Source organism: Lithobates pipiens, unplaced genomic scaffold (genome assembly GCF_037356315.1).
Source record: "Lithobates pipiens isolate NorthernLeopardFrog02 unplaced genomic scaffold, aLitPip1_a1.2 Scaffold_3, whole genome shotgun sequence".
Classification (NCBI taxonomy): domain Eukaryota; kingdom Metazoa; phylum Chordata; class Amphibia; order Anura; family Ranidae; genus Lithobates; species Lithobates pipiens.
The window spans coordinates 47076943-47099629 of NW_027507790.1; the positions used below are offsets into that span (position 1 = coordinate 47076943).

Below are 22687 nucleotides of genomic sequence, written 5' to 3' on the forward strand. Positions count from 1 at the left end.
TTCTTTCTGACCTTCCTCATCTCCCCCAGAAGAGGCACCTCCCAGCTGCAAAATAAGCTACTGCTCAGCCTCAGATTCTACTACTCTGCTGACTGACACAACTTCATTTATTCACAACACGACCTGAAGAGAAGAAAATGTATGCGGGAAAGATTTCAAAAATGGATACCTCAGGTCAGATTTAAAGCCAGTGTCTAGCCAACTACTACTTTCATGTAAAGTTGCGCATAAATAGGCATTTTTGGCAAAGTGTTTTAGCTACATCAGGCCAATTGCTGAATATTTACTGTACAAGCAAAAAGGGTCTCATTTAATAAAGTGCTGATTGCTGTGATCTTAAGACCACAGGGAACACCAGCTACAATAACACCAATATTGTTTTTGTACTTCAGGCAAGGAATTTCTTTTGAAGCTTCCCCACCACTGACAAAGCCTGTTGCTAGCAGAATAGAATAATGGTGGATCTCAGCAACAGAGCAACAAATGTACTGTTTATCCTGTTACAAGACTTGACTTCAGAACACGTAAATTATTTGTATTTACATTCTAATCCGCATTATAAAACTAGAGAAAAGCGGCTCAGATATACTGAAGTTACCCTTAGGTCTGGTTCACACTGAGGTAGCACGATTTACAGCGCGACTGCCTCAGGCGACCTGGACACTACCACTGCGGCGTCGCCCCAAAAGTCATACAGGAACCTTTTTCTAAGTCGGAGCGACTTGAGTCGCTCCGATTAGAACGGTTCCATTGCACAGAGTGGGACGCGACTTGTCAGGCTGTTAAGTCATCTGACGAGTTTCCCCAGTTAAAGTGTTTGTAAACACTTCCATAAACCCAGTGAAGTGACTGGCTTGAGGTGATAGCCAGAGGTTAAACAAATGCTTCTACATAAGAGACAACAGGGTACAACTTCGCCACAAATCCACAATTTATAAAAGTTGCCAGAAAAAGGGGGCAGAGAGAGCTGAAGTTACACTCCGCAACACTTAGTGAGTAGAGCTCTGAGCGCTGATTGGAGAGAAGAGAGACACCCCCCTCCACACAGCACAAAAGCACAGAGCTGAGGCTGTCAATCAGCTGGAGGTCACCTTTTTTCTCTTGGTGTCAAGAAAAAGTGTCAGGAGAGGAACGCAGCAGCAGACAGAAGTGACACTTAGTGCTCCTGAGACAAGTACTCGCTATAGAGGGTTAATGCTTTGTTCATATATCACATCTGAAGGTTACAAACACTTTAACATCAAAATAACAACTGTTTCAGAAAACACTTTCCCTAGGCTCTTTTCACCATTATGTGTTTTCAGTGCATTAAAAATTCTGCTTGCTCCATCTTTGATGCATTGTCAACTAAATGCTAGCACACATGCTAAAATGCAAATTACTGATTTGAAAACTATATATTTCTAGAAAGCATAGGACCTAGAATGAAATGATTCTACTTTAAATCTTTTAATCTTGCACAACTTGATGAAATATTTATTTTTAAAATAAATAAAAAAAATAATACACAATGTTAATGCACACAAACCCAATATAATCTCTGCATTTTCCATTAAGAATAATATAGAAGACTGTGTCAAGTTAATAAATATCAATTATGTCAAGCCTTTTAAAACCTTTACAGCCCATCAATTTAGATTTAACTCTACTGTGGGGTGTTTGTTCTGTGTGGTTAGTTCACAATATTAAAGTGCATTGAACCTCACTAGTTTAAGACAGCCCATTTATTTTGAATGGACGCCACGATACCTAAAATTAACCACTTTCAGACCAGACCATTTTGCTGGCTTATGACCAGACCACTTTTTGCGATTCGGCACTGCGTCACTTTAACTGACAATTGCGCGGTCATGTGACGTGGCTCCCAAACAAAATTGATGTCCTTTCTTTCCCCACAAATAGAGCGTTCTTTTGGTGGCATTTGATCACCCCTGCGGTTTTTATATATTTTTTGCGCTATAAACAAAAAAAGCGTCAATTTTGAAAAAAAAAAAACGCATTATTTACTTTTTGCTATAATATCCCCCAAAAATATATTTAAAAAAAAACATTTTTTTCCTCAGTTCTGGCCGATATATTTTCTTTTACATATTTTTGGTAAAAAAAAAACGCAATAAGCGATTGATTGGTTTGCGCAAAATTTATAGCGTTTACAAAATGGGGGATAGTTTTATGGCATTTTTTAAAAAAAAAAATTTTTTTTTTTTTTTTTTATTAGTAATGGCGGCGATCAGCAAATTTTATTGTGACTGCGACATTATGGAGGACACATCGGACATTTTTGCCACATTTTTGGGACCATTGTCATTTATACAGCAATCAGTGCTATACAAATGCACCGATTCCTGTGTAAATGGCACTGGCAGTGAAGGGGTTAACCAGGGGGGGCAGTGTAGGGGTTAAGTGTGTCCTAGGGGCATTACCAACTGTGGGGAGCGTGGCTGTGTGTTAGTGAACACTGATCTCTGCTCCAATCACAGGGAGAAGAGATCAGTGTCACTTAGCAGAACAGGGAGATGCCGTTTACTTCCGCGTCTCCCCGTGAAACGATCGCGGGTATCCCTGCGGCGATCGAGTCCGTGGGACCCGCGACCGGACTCACGGGGGTCCCAACTGGCGCGCACACAATGGCATGGCGGCATTCTTAAAGGGACATACCTGTATGCCAATATGCCAGTCCGTGCCATTCTGCCAACGTACATTGTCGTGTGCCGGTCGGGAGGTGGTTAAAAAGAAGGTATGTTGTGGTGCACTGGCATGCCATCACTTTCTTCGACACTATTATAGCTCTAGAATGTATTCTGTTTATAATGCAAATACGTATGTTTGGGGCGTTAAAATGTGTTTCTTATTCAGTTTATTATATTGTATGTGGCAAAAACATTTAATTTCTATTTTTACTTCATGCCTCCACAGAACTGATTATGGCTTTTAGCAGAATATCAAGGCTGCGATTGCTGACCTTTTTCTGTGTAGAATTCTGTGACCAATCCAATTAATCTTAAAATTGCCCACCCCATCCTGAAACACTAACACCTATACGCAACTATCCTGTGAAAGAAAGAATTGTATAGCCATCTTCAGGCCGCTCCAGTCCAGACACATGATCGGCTCCCCTCTGTCAAATAGCAGCAACTTCAGGGAAGAGGGAGCACTGAAAAACAGATGGCCCATAGTGAGCCTATGGGTGACATCACCACTCATTTCAGTCATTGTGAGTGCTGACATGAGTTCATGTAAATGGACCACATTGAGCTGAGAATACTTAAGTACAGTGCCTTACAAAAGTATTCACCCCCCTTGGCTTTTTATCTATTTTGTTACCTTACAGCCTTTGGTTCAATGTTTTTTTAAATCTGAATTATGTGATGGATCAGAACACAATAGTCTAAGTTGGTGAAGTAAAATTAGAAAAATATATACATAAAACGATTTTTCAGAAATAACTGATAATTGGCATGTGCGTATGTATTCACCTAACTTTGTTATGAAGCCCATAAAAAGCTCTGGTGCAACCAATTACCTTCAGAAGTCACATAATTGGTGAAATGCTGTCCATCTGTGTTCAATCTAAGTGTCACATGATCTGTCATTACATATACACCTTTTTGAAAGGCCCCAGAGGCTGCAACACCTAAGCAAGAGGCACCACTAACCAAAGCACCATCAAATCTGTCATAACCAAATGGAAAGAACATGGCACAACAGCAAACCTGCCAAGAGACGGTCGCACATCAAAACTCACAGACGGGGCAAGGAGGGCATTAATCAGAGAGGCAGCACAGAGACCTAATGTAACCCTGGAGGAGCTGCAGAGTTCCATAGCAGAGACTGGAGTATCTGTACATAGGATGACAATAAGCTGTACGATACATAGAGTTGGGCTTTATGGCAGAGTGGCCAGAAGAAAGCCTTTACTTCCAGCAAAAAACAAAATGGCATGTTTTTAGTAGAGGTCAACCGATATATCTGCCGATATTTGGCGTTTTTTAATTAATCAGCATCGGCCGATTGTGCTGATAAAAAGGCAGATTATATGTTCAGCACGACTTACAAAAGAATTCTGTAATAGAAGTCAATGTAAGTTGCCTGAACTTAAAGCGGAGGTCCACCCTAAAGTGGACTTTCCGCTCATTGGAATCCTCCCCCCCTCCGGCGCCACAATTGCCACCTTTCAGGGGGGAGGGGGGTGCAGGTACCTGTACAGTACAGGTATCTGCACCCACTTCCGGCATAGCTATCTGCGGAAAGGGGCGTAGATTCTGCAGAATCTACACCCCTTTCCGAAAGTCCCCCGCTGCCTGCTGGGAAACACACGGATCCCAGAGGCAGCGGGACCATCCTTATTGCGTGGCGCGACTCGCGCATGCGCAGTAGGGAATCGGGAAATGAAGCCGAAAGGCTCCACTTCCTGATTCCCATACCCAAGATGGTGGCGGCAGCACCCGAGAGACGATCGAGAATGGGGAATGGGGAAATGCTTGTTTACATCAGCATTTCCCCGTTCTTGCTCCCTTGAAATGATCGCGTGTATCCCCGCAGACAACGAATCTACGGGACCCACGGTCGGACTCACGGAGCTCGCGCCTGCTATCCAAGCCTGGAGAGATCACGTACAATAACATGATTTTGCACAGCGAAGCTAACCTGCCACAGTAAAACTGCAGCGGCTGGTCCACAAGCGGTTAAAGATTGCTGATCACAAATGCAAACCATCCAACTTGAAGGAGCTGGAGCAGTTTTGCAAGGAGGAATGGGCAAAAATCCCAGTGGTAAGATGTGGCAAGCTCAGAGACTTCTCCAAAGCAACTTGGAGCTGTGATAGCTGCAAAAGGTGGCTCTACAATGTATTGACTTTAGGGGGGTTAATAGTTATGCACATTGACTTTTTCTGTTATTTTGTCCTATTTGTTGTTTGCTTCACAATGAAAAAACAAAACAAAATGAAACATCTTCAAAGTTGTGGGCATGTCCTGTCCTGTACAATTCAGAATTCAAATCCTCAAACAATCCATGTTTAGGGCCGGTTCACACTGCAGGCGAGGCGAGGCGACACCGACTTGCCTCGCCGCGACCTGCCGCGACCTCAGCGGCAACTTGCAGATGACTTCTGTATAGAAGTCAATGCAAGTCGCCCCGAGGTCGCCCAGAAGTAGTACAGGAACCTTTTTTCTGAGTCGGAGCGACTCGAGTCGCTCCTCTCAGAACGGTTCCATTTTACGGAACGGGGACGACTTGTCACACTGCGGCGAGGCGAGTCGTGTCGCCTCGCATCGCCCGCAGTGTGAACCGGCCCTAATTCCAGGTTGTGAGGCAACAAAACACGAAAAGTACCAATGGGGGTGACTACTTTTGCAAGGCACTGCATATACATATTTCTTCAACAAGATAGTTAATATAGGTGTTAGAAGGGGTTGGGAGCAATTTTAAGAGTAGTTAGCCAGGAATTTAAAGTAGAATTTTGGGATCAACCTATCTAAATTTGCATACTTTTTCTAGGTCTGTGGCTTAAAGTACAGAAGCTCTCAGTTAAAGGCAGACGCGAGCATACTCAATCACCTGGTTATCTCTAAACAAATTTAACAGAGATCTCTACACATTAGAATTCTGAACTCCGCTGCCCTTGTCACGATCAGGTTTAATTTTGATAACACACTACAAGAAATTCAGGAGAAAGCATGAGACCTCTTCCCTTGGCATCAGGACTGCAGCAAAGATAGCGGTCAACTCTCAGGGTCCGTTCGCACAGGGGCAACTCCGATCCGACTTCAGGTCGCCCCTAGTCGCCTCAGGTCGGACAACATTTAAAAAGCAATGTAAGTGAATGAGAGCAGTGTTAATGCACACTACTGAAGTCGCTCCGACTTCAGAAAAGGTTCCTGTACTACTTGAATCCGACTTGTAGGCGACCGGTACCCATTGATTTCAATGGAGGTCGCCTCCAAGTCGGATCTCCGTCTATACGGAGGCGACTAACAGAATTATCAGCTCTCAAGAAGGAACTCCACGCCAAATTTATTAAAAAAATTTGGCGTGGGTTCCCCCTCCGAGAGCATACCAGGCCCTTAGGTCTGATATGAATATTAAGGGGAACCCCCTACGCCGAAAGAACGGCGTGGGGGTCCCCCCCCAGATCCATACCAGACCCTTATCCGAGCACGCTACCCGGCCGGCCAGGAAAGCGGGTGGGGACAAGCGTGCGCCCCCCTCCTGAGCCGTACCAGGCCGCGTGCCCTCAACATGGGGGGTGCCTTGGGGCAGGGGGGGCGCACGGCCCCCCCCACTCCAAAGCACCTTGTCCCCATGTTGATGAGGACAAGGGCCTCTTCCCGACAACCCTGGCCGTTGGTTGTCTGGGTCTGCGGGCGGGGGGCTTATCGGAATTCGGGAGCCCCCTTTAAAGAGGAAGTAAACCCTGATGAGTTTTCTTCCTCTTTCATTCCCTGCAAAGGCAAAGCATAATGGACTACTATGCATCGCATAGTAGTCCATTATGTGTCACTTACCTGACACAGGAGCCAGCGAAGTCGCCGCTGTCCCCTGTAGTCCGCCGCATCCATCTTCTTGGTGGGTCTCGCAGCTCCGCCGCTGTCATTCGGCGAAGCCGCGATGACGTCACTCCCGCGCATGCGCACGGGAGCCGACACGTGCGGCAGCTCCGTCCTTCAGAATGCCGCGCTCAGTGCGCCTGCGCGTCGCTGTCTACGGCGCATGCGTCGTAGACAGCGGTGCCTGTTTTCGGGCAAATATCTCCTAAACCATATAGGTTTAGGAGATATTTCTTGGACCTACAGGTAAGCCTTAATCTAGGCTTACCTGTAGGTCAAAGTGGTTTGTAAGGGTTTACAACCACTTTAATAAGGGGGCCCCCGGATACCGGCCCCTCACCCTATGTGAATGAGTATGGGGTACAACGTACCCCTACCCATTCACCTGTAAAAAAAATGTAAAGGAAAAAAAAAAAAAAAAAACACAACACAGGGTTAAAATAGTTTATTGCACAGCTCCGGGGGTCTTCCGTCTTCGGGGGTCTTCTCGCCGGACTCCTTCCGCTATCTTCTGCTAGCTCTTTTGCTAGCGGAGGAGCCCGTCTTTCTTCTTCGTCGCCGCCCACTTCTTCCGACTTCGGGGGTCTTGTTCCCCTCTTCGGTTCTTCTTGCCTGGCCACCACTTCTTCCTTCAGCTCTTTTACTAGCGGTGGCCCGGTCTTCTGTCGCCGTCGCCGCCTTCCGTTCTTCTTCCTCTTCTTCTTCTCCTGGAGATGTTGACTCGACGCTCTCTCCGGCCGCAATGCCAGAGATGCGGTGCGTGGTGACTTATATTAGGGACAAGGGGCGGGGTCGCCGGTTGATGTCACATGGTGACCCCGCCCCCTTACGATGTCACAGTCCCAGCATCCTCCGGGATTGTGACATCGTGACACCATGTGACATCAACCGGCGATCCCACCCCTTGTCCCTATATAAGTCGCCGCGCACCGCGTCCCTAGCATTCCGGCCGGTGAGAGCTTCGAGTCAACATCTCCAGGAGAAGAATAACGGAAGGCAGCGGCGGCGGCGACAGAAGACCGGGCCACCGCTAGTATAAAAGCTGAAAGAAGAAGCGGTGGCCCGGCAAGAAGAACCGAAGAGGGGGACAAGACCCCCGAAGTCGGAAGAAGAGGGCGGCGATGAAGAAGAAAGCCGGGCTCCTCCGCTAGCAAAAGAGCTAGCAGAAGATAGCGGAGGAGTCTGGCGAGAAGACCCCGAAGACGGAAGACCCCCGGAGCTGTGCAATAAACTATTTTATCCCTGTGTTGTGTTTTTTTTTTTACATTTTTTTCACAGGTGAATGGGTAGGGGGTACGTTGTACCCCATACTCATTCACATAGGGTGGGGGGCTGGTATCCGGGGGCCCCCTTATTAAAGGGGGCTCCCGGATTCCGATAAGCCCCCCGCCCGCAGACCCCGACAACCAACGGCCAGGGTTGTCGGGAAGAGGCCCTTGTCCTCATCAACATGGGGACAAGGTGCTTTGGGGTGGGGGGGCCGCGTGGGGGTTCCCCTCAATATTCATACCAGACCTAAGGGCCTGGTATGCTCTCTGAGGGGGAACCCACGCCAATTTTTTTTCATAAATTTGGCGTGGAGTTCCCTCTTGAGAGCTCATTCTCTGATTGGCCGCGGCAAAAGTCGCCTGGCCTGGGCCGACTTAAAGTCGTGTTGCAAGTCGCCCCAAGTCGTGTTCAGGTCGTGTCCAAGTTGCCTCCAAAAGTCGTGTTGAAAGTCGTGTTGCCCCTGTGTGAACGGACCCTCAAGACCTAACAATCTGATTAACTGAAATATCAGTGTGCGCTGACCCCTTTAACAATATTCCACATCGAAGATGGTCATTACTCTCTATAGACAGTGGGTAAGGGCCATATTACAACCCAGCCACTGGACCCATTAAATGTTAACACTTTGGGACCAGGAGATCCACTGCGTCTAAAGTCTGTGTGTGTGTTTGTTTGCACACGTGAGATAGGGACCTTGTAAGCTCCTCAAGGACTGATGTGAATGTACAGTATGTAAAGTTATGCGTAAATGGTCAACCTGGTCTATCTCACTACTAGACCACTGCCATGAAGGACAGCCCCCCTTACCAATAAAAAAGCAAGTGACCCAGAAGGGGGCAGATGAGACTTTATCATTAACTTGTCAGATCACTTATTTTAGTGGTAGGTCCGATGTGTGGGCACCTCCAGGCACCAACATCTTAATAAAAACTCAAGATAATAAAAATGCTCAGAGTTAGCCATCACGAGACACTGGGTTTGATTTACTAAAACTGGAGAGCGATAAATCTAGTGCAGCCGTTCATGGTAGCCAATCAACTTCTAACTTCAGCTTGTTCAGTTCAGCTTTGACCAAAAAAAAATTGGAAGCAGTTTGGTTTTTATGCACAGCTGCATGAGATTTTTGCATTCATCAGTTTGAGTAAATCAACCCCCATGTCACTCTGCCCAAACAAACAGAGCAAAGTTAAGTGCCTGCAGGCAGCCTGCATAAAAGGGTTTTATAAGTACCAAGTGACACTTTCTCACTCAGACATGAGCACGGTCAAAGGCTTCCTCATGCCTAGAAGTCCTGCTCTGTTAGCAAGTAGGAATGGGCTCAGACATGTTTGGATCGAACCCGTCAGGAAGCCAGCACTGAAGAAAACAAAAAACACTGCGCTATCCAAACAAAAAATAATAAAAAAGCCAGCACTGCACACAGCAAATCATAGACAGCATGTGTATGTGCAGCTGGTGGTCGGGAAATGCCTCACTGCCTACGATTGGTGGTGTGCAGTGATTGCTTCCTGCCGCATTCATTCCAAACAGGCCCGAGCCCATCACTATTAGCAAGGGCTTAGACAGTGTGGTGGAAGAGAGGCTCAGTAGACCCATTTACAGATACTGGAAAAAGTGTCAATTCCTCCTAGTCACCAACATGCTTCCATCGTACAATGAAGTAGATATGTTTAAAGTATAACTTAAAGCGGGAGTCCACCGGGACTCCGCGTTTTTATTTTTTTTTTTTTAAAAGCCAGCAGCTACAAATACTGCAGCTGCGGCCTTTAAAATAGTGACACTTACCTGTCCAGCGCGCCCGTGATGTCGGCACCCGAAGCCGATCGCTAGGTCGTCTGTCGGGTCCTGCCACCGCCATCTTGGGTATGGGAATCAGGAAATGGAGCCTTTCGGCTTAATTTCCCGGTTCCCTACTGCGCATGCGCGAGCCACGCGGCGCAATCCGGACGGTCCCCGCTGCCTCTGGGAACTGTGTGTTTCCCAGCAGGCAGCGGGGCACTTGCGCAAAGGGGCGGGCAGTTGCGGAAAGGGGCGTAATCTACGCCCCTTTCCGCAGACAGCTACCCCGGAAGTGGGTGCAGTTACCTGGATTATCCAGGTAACTGCACCCCCCTCCCCCCTGAAAGGTGCCAATTGTGGCGCCGGAGGGGGGGGGGGATTCCGATGAGCGGAGGTCCATTTTAGGGTGGACCTCCGCTTTAAGAATAAATTATTTTTTTTAAGCTTCAGAGTGGAGGGGGATAAGAACATCTGCCAGGTTTTCACTGCTGTCCGTTCACTCATTAGGGAGATTCACCACACTTTTTATCCTGGGAAGGTGAGAAATCCCAAATATTTGGGCTGTTGCCAGAAAAAGAATGGAGGGGACATTTTCCAAATGGGGCCAAATAGTTCTGGGGACCCTTTGGAAGGATTTGCTCTCACTGCCCATTTTAGCTATGAGTAGGGATGAGCTTCGAATTCGAGTAGAACTCATGTTCGACTCGAACATTGCCTGTTCACCTGTTCAGCGAACAGTGAACAATGTAGGCTGTTCGTGGCAAATTCGAAAAGCCGGAACACTCTGTACAAGTCTATGGGAGAAATCTAAAGTGCTCATTTTAAAGGGTAATATGCAGGTTACTGTCCTAAAAAGTGTTTGGGGACCTGGGTCCTGCCCCAGGGGACATGGATCAATGCAAAAATGTTTTTTTAAAAACTGCAGTTTTTTCAGGAGCAGTGATTTTAATAATGATTAAAGTGAAACAATAAAAGTGTAATATTCCTTTAAATTTCGTAGCTGGGGGGTATCTATAGTATGCCTGTGAAGGGGCGCATGTTTCTGGTGCTTAGAACTGTCCCTGCACAAAGTGTCATTTGTGCAGGAAAAAAAGTCTTCTAAAATCACTTGCGGCTAAATTGTCAGCTCCCCGTAATACAGAGAACACTCAATGAGTGTTCTCTGTATTAGCCGACAATTCATTCATTCATTGATTTAAAAAAAAAAAAAAAAAGCGTGGGGGTTCCCTCAAATTCAATTACCAGGCCCTTGAGGTCTGACATGGATATTAAGGGGAACCCCGTGTCAAATTTAAAAAAATTTGATGTGGGGGTCCCCCTAAATATCCATACCAGACCCTTCAGGTCTGATATGGATATTAAGGGGAACCCCGCATCAAATAAAAAAAAAATCACGGCCGTCATGTGATCAGGAGGGCCAATCACAGAGCCCTCCTGCCGATCTGAGATGTGCCGTGTCCGGGTGATACGGGCGCATCGGGGCTGCGCGGGCGCACGCGCGATCCCGCTCCTTCTGATGGACGTTCCTGAACGTCCTATCAGAAGTAGACGGCTCCCAACCGGCCAATGCACATATACCTCAGATCTCATATTTACACAAAAATGCAATAAAAAAATAAAATTAATGGTATGGCGATGGGTGGGGGGCCATCTTCCCTTCACTCGTCTCCATGGCAAGTATGGAGCAACATCTGATCGCCTGCGCCGCTGCCGACGGCTCTGGTAAGCGGCGGAGGGCACTAGAGTGCAGCGGGCCATCTCTCACTTGCTAATAAAAGCGAATCTGCCGCAGAGACCACTTTTATCTGAAAGCGGACCGCCAGCCGAAAAAGAGTATACCAGGGTTATAGCAGCTAGCCATAATGATATTCCTCTTCAAAGTTAGGACATATATCGGCGTGTGGCGGTCCGTAAGTGGTTAAATAAATCAGTCGTCTACAAGATGTAAATGACCACTACATTTTCTACAAGATAATCAAAGAGGAATTGCAGTCTGCTCGCATTATTTGGAATAAAAACTCCTTTTCCATGTCGAAGCTTCCCTCCAAACACTTTGTATATTATTTTATATATAGGGCGAATCTGTACTTGCCAAATATGCTGCAGAAATCTGCCTTCACTAAGTCTTGCTGCAACCATTTTAACCGTGGGCAGCTGAAGCTGCTGCCTGTTCACTTCCTGGTTTTACACATAGGCACACCTCCAGCTCTGCAGCTCTCATCGGCCTTCTTAAGACCCTCCTCCCTAAATGGCAAACTCTCACCAGAGTGACAGCTGTGAATGATGTCATAAGCCTAGGCTTTTTACCAGACCAAAAAAAAAAAAAAAACAGAAGTGGGCTGTATAAGGTATTTACTGACAGAAATTTTTTTTATTTTTAAAAAAGCTTACCAGTTTTTTAATCCTTTCAGCTTAATCTTTTTTTAGAGTGCATCACAGTACACAGAGCAGCTATAGTAATTAGTATCTGGGATATACACCACCTATAGGTGAATGGACACTGGCACACCCTAAAGACAGGAAGTCCCCTTCTATATAACCCCACCCATACAGGAAGTACTTCAGTTTTGTAGAAAAGCAATGAATATCTCAATAAAGAAGGGGGGGGGGCCTCTGTGTCCCGTAATGTACTCCAAGAAAAGTATTTTACAGGCAAGCTGATGGAAAAATCCTATTTTCTTTATTGTACACCACAGGACACAGAGCAGCTATAGTAATTACTATCTGAGATGTCCAAAAGCAATGCCCCTGAGGGGAGGGAGACACACAATGCAGACCGCCATCAGACGTGAGGATCTATATTGCTGCCTGCAGCACACTGCACCCAAATGCAGCATCATGCTGCCGCCTTATATCCATTTGATAAAATTTTGTAACTGTATGCGCTGATGACTAAGTTGCGGCCTTGTAAATCTGAGCCATAGAGGCTTGATGATGCACTGCCCATGAGGCATTCTCTCCCCTGGTAGAGTGCGCTCTCACCCGAAAGGGTGGTACTCTTCTTTTTAACCCATAAGCCTGAATTATAACTTGGTCTTGGCCTTCTGGCAGCACAAAGTAGGTCTTCCGCATCTGAGCTGTCATTTTCACATAGAGTGACAGTTCTCACCACATCAAGAGAATTTAACAATCTCTCTTCCGCATAGCGAGGTTCTGGGAAAAGAAGGAAGGCAGAGTGACATCTTGGTTCAGGTGAAAACTGGACACCACCTTAAGCAGGAAAGCCGGAGGAGGACACACCACCTTGTCCTAATAATTATATATGGCTCTTCACAAGAAAAGGTTGTCAACTCTGGACACTCTCCTTGCCGAGGTCACTGCAACCAAAAAATAAAAAAAATTTCCTTATCAAAAGAATCAGAGGAATATGCTGAATTGGCTCAAAGGGCAGTCTCTGCAAAGTAGCAAAGACTAGCTTTAAATCCCAGGGACACAAGGGCGGCCTAACTGGTGGCGTTATACGAACTACCCCTTGCATAAAGGCCCGGGCCAAGGAATGCGAAGCAATTCATCATTGAAAAAATACAGATAAGGCTGAGATCTGACCCTTGATGAAACCAGCTTTGAGTACAATGTCCACCCCCAACTGCAGGAAAGCAAGGATTCTTCCTATGACATTGTTTCGGGGATGCCATTTTTTGGCCTCGCATCAGGAAATATAGGACTTCCAAATTGTATAATAAAATAGCCCTAGAAGCTGGTTTCCTCCCATTTCTCAGGGTAGTTATCACTGAGCCAGAAAGCGCTCAATCCTTTAAATTCTGGGCCTCAATAGCCAAACTGTAAGGCAGGATGGCATACTGGACCTTGCAGGAGCAAGTCTGGGCGGAGTGCAAGGGACCAGGATTTCCCCACTGCCAATCTTACAATTTCTGCGTACCAGGACCTTCTGGCCACGCTGGGGCTACCAATATTACTGGCTTCCCCTCCTCTCTAATCTTGTAAAAAAGTCGAGGTAGAAGCTGAACTGGAGGGAATGCACGAGTCAGTGAAAACTGTCCCCAAGGAATCACTAACACACAGCGCTCACCTGGTCTTTGACACAAATTTGTCCAGTTTTTTGTTGAGCCTGGATGCCAACAGATCTATGTCCGGTGTGCCCCACTTTTGGCAAATTGCTGAAAAAAAAAAATAATCTTGTGATGTAGGGACCAATCCACCCCGGGACTGCTGGTGGCTCAAGAAGTCCGCTTGCCAATTCTCCACTCCTGGAATGAAGACTGCCGTTAGAAAAGATGCCTGTTTCTCTGCCCATGTCAGGATATGGTCCACCTGACTCCTGGTACCTCATTGGCGGTTAATGTAAGCCACAGCTGTGGCATTGTCGGATTGGATCCTGACGGGACAACCCTGCAACCTTGCCATCCAAGACACTAGAGCCAGTCGAGCTGCTCGAATATCGATAGGCAAGGCTTTCTCCATTACTGACCACTTCCCTTGGGCCATGGATGTGTGTGAGTGCGAGTGCGAGAGATTAGTTGAAAAAGGCTTTATTGGGTTTAAAATTACATTACATTATAGTAGTTAAACAGGCATAGGGTATTTTTTTTTGCTGCCCTCTGTTGTCCTCCGGTTTCCAGCTGGGCTGCGGTGTAGGGTCAGTCCCCGGTCGCTCTGGTGGTGTCCGTAGCTCCGAGGTAGGAATATCCGTCGGCAGGGAACGTCAGATGCTCAAGAACGGGGGCGTGGCTTCATCGCTCGCATTCGGAGCGTGTGTACTACGTCAGGTGTGGATTTCTCCAGAACCGCTCCCCAGCCCAAGAGGCTGGCATTTGTTGTTACCACCTTTCAAGCCACTGGGAGGAAGGATTTGCCCTTCTGCAGATATCTGGCTGCCAACCACCTACTGAGACTCAGCCGCATCCTTGGGGACAGATACATCTGATAATCTAAAGCTTGGATCTTCTTGTTCCAAGCAGACAGAATACTGTTCTGCAATGATCTTGAGTGAAATTGTGCATAGGAAATTGCTTCAAATGAAGCCATCATCTTCCCTAACAACCTCATACAGAGGAGAATTGAAGGGCCCCTCTTTCCCTTCACAACCTGTACAAGATCCCTTATGGCACTGACTTTCGTCTGAGGCAAAAATACTCTTTCTTGGATTGTGTCTATAATCAGACCCAAGTATTCTAGCCTTTGCACCGGCCGTAAGGCTGACTTCTCTAGTTTGAGAACCCAACCCATGTGTTTCAAATACTGGACCGCGTTGGCCAGATTCTGGTCTAGGCCTGCAGCCGACTGATCCATAAATGCCATTATTTCTATACCCTGGACTCTTAGTCTTGCCAATAGCGGAACCAGAATTTTTGTGGGCTGTGTCTAACCCAAAGGGCAAGACCACAAACTGAAAAGGACGCCCCTCTCTACTTAGAACTGCATTAACTTCTGGTGAGAGAGGCAAATTGGCACATGCAGATAAGCATACTTGAGGTCTATCGATGCTAGAAATTCTCATCCCCCGAGAGCGGACACGGCTGACCGGATAGACTCCATATGAAAAAAAAGAGTGAATGTTTAGAAATTGATTCAGATTTTTGAGCTCCAGAATGGGCCTCACATCTCCATTCGGTTTAGGCACCGTGAAAAGATTTGAATAGAAACACATGAACCGCTCTTATGTCGGTACTGATACAATTACACCTTCCGATCTCAAACGGTCTAGTGCCTGGAATAAAGATTTTTCTCCAGGCTTCTGAAAACTGCAGAAGTCTTCCCCCCACCCTAATAAGTGGGGGCGCCTCTTCATGAGAAGGTCTTAGGACAGGCCTCTAAACCCAGCTTTTTCTGCCCATCCTTGCCCTTGAGGCTTACTTCTTGAAGCATGGTTGAGGTGCTGGGGAACTAGAAATTTTTTGGATATACTTTATCCAAATAGTCTCTGAACAAAGGTTCCCCATGAAAGGGAAAACCGGCCAACAGCTTTTTGCAAGTCAAATTCTACCGAAAGAATTCTGCGCATATGCACAGACAAGAGTGCAAAGAGTGACACTTGTTGAATAGAATCCTTAAGAGCATCCACTGCAAAGCATAAGGCCCTCAGCAGGTCTGCCAACTCGTGAGAAGATTCCCCTTGAGCAGGAACACTCAATGATTCATTTAAACTGGTCTTTCAAGGACTGACAAATTTCTATAGCTGTTAACCCAGGTTGTGCTGCTGAGCCAGCTATGGAAAAGGAAGCTCTAAGTAAAGATTCTCGATTTTTAAAAACCTGGATTTTTAAAAACCTGGACATTGTCTACCGGACAGGTTAAGCTTTTATTCACAGAGGAAATAGCAGCATCAACTGTTGGCATATTCCATCTTTTTGTGAATTTTTTCCTCCACTGGATACAAAAGTGAAACTCTTTTAGGAGGGATAAAAACTATCCAGATGATCCAAGTCTGCATATACTAACTGCTCCAGCAGCGGGTTCAAAGGTAAAGCATGAGAACTCTGCGGAGGCCGCAAAGAACCGAAAGAGGAAAAGGAGGCTTCAGAAACCTCTACTGGGGGCAATTTCAATTCAGAACAGACCAAATCCGTAAGAGGTTGAACAAACAATCTTTGGGATTGAGAAGCTGAAAAAGGATCCTCAGAGACTGATTCTTCAGATGGGGGAGTCATCTGCTTAACCTTCTTCCCAGTCATCCATAGGTACTTCTATATCCTCTGCCCATTCCTGTTCCAGTACTGGAAGATAAGGAGAGGGAGGAGGAGATCTTTCACTCTTTTTCCCAGTTTGGAAGACAGACGTGATCATGCCGGCTATTTTGCGTTCCAAATCAGCTAATCCTGATGCCAAATCGTCCTTGGTGACGTATGTTGAAGCTGAAGCATTGGAAGTAGCCACGTCTCAGATTGGCCAGTCACTTCTGGCCTCTCAGGGGACAGCACTGTGGAAGCATGACTAGGATCCTCAGAACCTAACAGCACCCTTGCGCCCCTTCCTGCTGTGTTCCCCCCACCCTTCTTTTGGGAAGACATTGCTTCAAGCAAAAAAATTTGCGGTACTCAGAATGTGTGTACCCAAACCCCTGCTGAGCTGTCCAGCTATATCGCTGTTATCACAGCTCAGCCCAATAACCAGTAGACGTGTCTTTAAATGCCTGTATGCATATAACCCCACAGTGCTTACGGGCCCTTAGCAGCAGCCTGCTCTGTGTCCAACCAGCAGCCACTGGACTTTCAGCCGAAAGAAAACTTTATAGCCACCGAGATGCATCTGTGCCACATGCACGCTCGATCTCCACGTTCACGCCAGCTACGTTCTAGGCCACGCGTCCTCTGCAACCCTCATTAGGGCTTGCTCCTTTGTGTCGGACAAACGGCTGCTTTAAACAGGAAGAAATGCTGGCGGTCTGGGGCGAGAGGGTGACATGGCAGTAGCAGTGTTAGCAGAGAACGACACCACAAAGCTGCCCGCCTCCCCAGACAAACAGGGAGCCACAGGGGAGCCTAAGAAAAAAAGCATTCCTTATTGCCAGTGAACACTCAGGTATCCCACTACCACCTAGTGGCGAAATATAAACAGACATGCAGCTACAAAAAAAAAACACACCTTTAAAGTGAACCCATGTGTTCCTTTTAGGTCTCTTTTTTTTTACTTATCAATTTCCCGCCGCAAAATACTGCTGGAATATCTAATCCAGATCCAATCTTCACCCATCACAGCGGGTCAGGTATCTTGTGGACCTTCAAGGACAGGGTACCCCTCGAATCTGGTGTTCACACCCTTGGACCTGTACAGCACCCTGCCAGGACAGCCTTTGGCTTTTTTTCTGTCTGTCCAAGGGTCCGGATCCCAGGGTCAAGCGCTCAAAGAGGCACATTACAGGCAAAAAACGTGCTTCTTCCTAGAGTCTCGGGTACCATTCATCTTGGCCTTTGCCACATTGAATGGATACGAATGAAAACCCCATTCAACCCGACAGGACCTTTCACTGGGACCAATAATAGCATAGAGCGCTAATCCACCGTGACCATCACCTTGAAGACACTGGCATAATGTGCTAGTATGCATCAAATTGCATTGAAATACTTACATTATAACGAAGCTCCTGCAACCCGACCCAGTCAGTGCCGACATGGTGCCTCACCGTTTCTTCTAGGGTTGCTGTGAGTAGCAAGAGCCACAATGACTTCACTCCCATTCATGAGCACGGGTGTCCTCCCTTCCGACATGGTCTGGCACTATACGCCGGACCTTCACTGCGCATGCAACGCTGCATGCAAGGTGAATATCTCCTAAACTGTGTAGGTTTAGGAAATATTAATTTAACCTACAGGTAAGCCTTATTATAGGCTTACCTGTAGGTAAAAATGTCCAAGCGGAGTATAAAACCACTTTAATAGATGGAAAGTTGGAAAAAAAAAAAAAAAAGTCAACTTTAACGATCCAAGCATGATACTTACGAGTAAATATTTTAAGAAGCAGGCTTTCAAGGTTTACACCTACTCCCTGCGTTTGTTATTAAATGTATCCTTCTGTTGAGCACGATTTGCAGATTTCTGCTGGCTGGCAATAACACTACCCTATTATGGGTCCTCTCAAAACACTGCAAAACCTTGAATGCTTAAGCAGGAAACCACACCAGTCAACAGCACTGTCATACAATATCATTAGAAAACACTACCTTCCGTCACAACCTTCTAGAACTATACATCACTTACTGTAACTCTTCTGCCACCCCACTTACCTACAGTAACGCTAAACACATTTTAACACATGCTCAGTTTGTCAACTTTTCATAGTGATCACCATACTGAAGGTTTTTCCTCATTCTATTATATCTATTAACTAAACACAGAACAGGATAAAACATCCCAGACCAATTTAATAAACGAACAAGGGAGGCATTTGCACTTTCTCAACCAGAATTTTGCGTGCCATGTTGGCAAGTAGCACCTGGTGGTAATTATTCATCAATAACTTCATTTTCACCCCAGCGATAACTTATGAAGACAAAGGCCTCAGTTTTATGACTTGTTCATGTGGGGCGTAAAAGCATATGCTCGTGGAAAGCCATAGTTAATTGCACAGGGATGAACAGGTTTTTCATGCACTGGGATGCAGGCGCTGCACAGACACAGATGCTGCTCCCAGTGCAACATCCGTGTGGTGCATGCCAAGGTGCGTTTGAGGATGCACACTCACATGAATGTCACACTGGAAGCAGCTTTTCTGTCCATACAGCTGCTGCATCCCAATGGACAATGGCACTACCTGTACAGGGTTGCATGAAAAACCTGTGCATCCCCATGCAAGTAAACATAGCCCTCCACAGACATACGCTTTAGCAGGTTCCATTGTGAATGGGGCATAACTGCTATCGTTCTCAGGTAGATTAATCTGTGCAAAGGGAATTTAAACTCAAGTTACCCATTTGAAAGCTGGCAGCACACACAGGTAAAGTGCAAAATGATTCAGTGGTTCTTCCCCTTTAAACATGTGGTTCCAGCATTAATCCCTGCAAGTACCTGCTTCTGCTATGGAGACAAGACCCTACTAGGAAACTGCACTGTGACAAAATTTTCAAGTAATTTACCTCCTTATCCATCTATTTTACACAACAGATCGGAATCTCACCTTTTAGAGCAATGACTTTAGAAGCAGGATTCATAATGGCACTTTCAGCAGAGATTGGACGTCTTAGGGGTGTGTTGGGGTCTGCCAGATCAATGATAACCACCTGGGCTTGCTCCCCGACCTTCTCACGGATACAGATAAACTTATCAGATTCCATCGTTAGAGTGCTAAAGCCAATGTTGGCAGGATTGATTCCCAGATTCTGAAGCTGTAATAAAAGCAAAAAACAATAATAAGCTTTGCACGTTGACATGAAAATGGCAGTACACTGAAGACAAACATAAAACATTAAATGATAGCCTGACACACAGGTATGACCAACCCAACAGCAAACTTTTTCTTCATTTTGTTTTAAACAAGCACTCAAATTTACATGCACCTTATAGCCAAACTTCAGCAAAAACTTTTTGTTTTAGATTACAGAAGGATTAGCATCTGTTGTGTCCTCTCTGGGAAAAATGTCCTCTCACGTCCTATCCTGATCATACACATAGGGGGTTATTTACAAAAGGAAAATTCACTTTGCATTGCAAGTGCACTTGGAAGTGCAGTCGCTCTAAATCTAAGGGGTAGATCTGAAATGAGGGGAAGCTCTGCTGATTTTATCATCCAATCATGTGGAAGCTAAAATGCTGTTTTTTTATTTTCCTTCCATGTCCCCCCTAAGATATACAGTGACTGCACTTGCAGTTCAAAGTGGATTTTCCTTTAGTAAATAACTCCCATAGTATCACTGGGACAGGATATAAAAATGCATCAACCAAACAGAGACAGAGCAATAAAAATATGGCAAGGTGGAGGCCCCTCTAGCCACCTTACAAGAAAAGGCCATTTTTGTTGGTGCTCATGTCCTGAGAGATTTCCTACTGTCCCAGTGACAGGGTGAAACCTCAAGACAAGGGACATATGCAGCAATAGAATCCTGAATGATGCTCCAAATTTTGCTTGTTCCAAAAGAAAATTAAAGCTTAGCTGAAGATGGATTTTTTTCAAAGCACAGTTTCCCAGCCTGTAAATGGATGGCTCTCTAAAACAAGATCACACAAGAATGCATACATTTGGTCTTAACCTGAAAGCGAACACGTATCTATGACTTGCTACCTCACCACAGACATCACAGAGGAGTATATTCAATTATGCAATGTTTTACCACAAAAGCATCTTAACATTTGGCCTAAATCTCCACACAAGACAGCTTTATATGCTCAGGGAATGCAGCGCACAAAGTGAGCACTGGGACAGTTTCCAACATGAATCATGCTATGCATAAACTACTAACCTGAGGCTACTTTTACCAGGATGAATAACTAGAAAAGGCAAGTGAAGCGAAAGAGAGGTTGTTTCGCTATGTCCCTAGACAGAATGCTGCAACTGAAACCCCAAGGGGTAGTCCTTTGTATTTGCCACATTCTGAGTCAGACATGGCGTTGTAGTGCATGCTAATTCAACAGTTCAAGAGACCTGCTTATGAATTTGGATCATATTATATCACATTCATCAGTGGTATAAAGAAACAGAAAAGGTGAACTCTTTCCACCTAAATCACTCCTATGCAGCAGCCTCGATTTCCAACCAATCTGGGGGTTTCCAGGATACTGGCACTGAAGTAAACCATTGCACAGTCCAAGAAAAAGCATGCTATATAGTAGAGCTGCACGATACTGGCTAAAATGAGAATCACAATTTTTTTGCTTAAAAGATAGATCACGATTCTCACGGCGTAACATCATCTTTCACACAAAAAAAAAAAAAAAAATTAGGCTAACTTTACGGTTTCGTTTTTTTTTTTTTATTAATTGAAGTGAATTTTTTTCCCAAAAAAATTGCATTTGAAAGACAGCTGGGCAAATACAGTGCGACATAAAAGCAACTGCCATTTTATTCCCTAGGGTCTCTGCTAAAAATATATATAATGTTTGGGGGTTCAATTAATTTTCTAGCAAAAAATATTGATTTTAACTTAAGTGTCAGAAAAAGATTTAGACTTTAACCACTTCCCGACCAGCGCACGACGATGTACGTCGACAGAATGGCACGGGCAGGCATATTGGCGTACAGGTACGTCCAATATTCGATGCCGCCCTGCCATCGGGAGCGCGCCGCCGGCGGTGCGCTCCCGCGCTGGTCGGGACCCCCGTGAGTCCGGTCGCGGGACCCGCGGACTCTATCGCCGCGGGCATCCCCGCGATCGTCTCACGGAGCGGCCGAATGGAGGAAATGCTGTGTAAACAACATTTTTCCATTCTGCCTAGCAACTAGTGACGCTGATCTCTGCTCCATGTGATTGGAGCAGAGATCAGTGTACACTAAATGAAAGCCCAACCCCCCCACAGTTAGTAACACACCCCTAGGAACACTTAACCCCCTACACTGCCACCCACTGGTTAACCCTTTCACTGCCAGTGTCATTTACACAGGAATCACTGCATTTATATAGCAGTGATTACTGTATAAATGACAATGGTCCCAAAAATGTGTCAAAAATGTCCGATGGGTCCCCCACAATGTCGCAGTCACAATAAAAATCGCAGATCGCCGTCATTACTAGTAAAAAAAAAATAATAATAAATTATTAATAAAAATGCTATAAAACTATCCCTATTTTGTAAACGCTATAACTTTTGCGCAAACCAATCAATAATCGCTTATTGCGATTTTTTTTACCAAAAATATGTAGAAGAATACGTATCGGCCTAAACTGAGGGAAAAAAATGTTTTTTATATATATTTTTGGGGGATATTTATTATAACAAAACGTAAAAAATAATGTGTTTTTTTCAAAATTGTCGCTCTATTTTTGTTTATAGCGCAAAAAATAAAAACCGCAGGGGTGATCAAATACCACCAAAAGAAAGCTCTATTTGTGGGAAAAAAAAGGACGTCAATTTTGTTTGGGAGCCACGTCGCACGACCGTGCAATTGTCAGTTAAAGCGACGCAGTGCCGAATCGCAAAAAGTGGTCTGGTCTTTGACCAGCAAATTGGTCCGGTCTGAAAGTGGTTAAAGAGGAAGTAAACCCTGATGAGTTTACTTCCTCTTTTTTTCCCTGCAAAGGTAAAGCATAATGGACTACTATGCATTGCATAGTAGCCCATTATGTGTCACTTACCTGACACAGGAGCCTGCGAAGTCGCGCTGTCCCCTGTAGTCCGCCGCATCCATCTTGCTGGTGGCGTCTCGCAGCTCCGCCGCTGTCATTCGGCGAAGCCGCGATGACGTCACTCCCGCGCATGCGCACGGGAGTCGACAAATGCGGCAGCTCCATTTTTGGTACTGCCGCGTTCAGTGCACCTGCGCGCCGCTGTCTACGGCGCATGCGCCGTAGACAGCGGTGCCCGTTTTCGGGCAAATATCTCCTAAACCATATAGGTTTAGGAGATATTGCTTGGACCTACAGGTAAGCCTTAATCTAGGCTTACCTGTAGGTCAAAGTGGTTTGTAAGGGTTTACAACCACTTTAAGTGGCTAAACTTCCTGCATTTTCACATTGTTGAAAACTTGGCAGTCTGCACAATTTACAC

General features: G+C 45.7%; 1 protein-coding gene across 2 annotated transcripts in view; it reads right to left on the minus strand.

Moving 5' to 3' along the window:
* Positions 1-22687, minus strand: part of LOC143940359 (clathrin heavy chain 1-like) — a 253280-nt gene that overhangs the window by 187914 nt on the left and 42679 nt on the right. For both annotated transcript variants that reach the window (XM_077461620.1, XM_077461619.1), the window contains exon 2: positions 19167-19374. In XM_077461620.1, coding sequence (XP_077317746.1) covers positions 19167-19374 — 208 coding nt within the window. The remainder of the gene's footprint in view (positions 1-19166; positions 19375-22687) is intronic.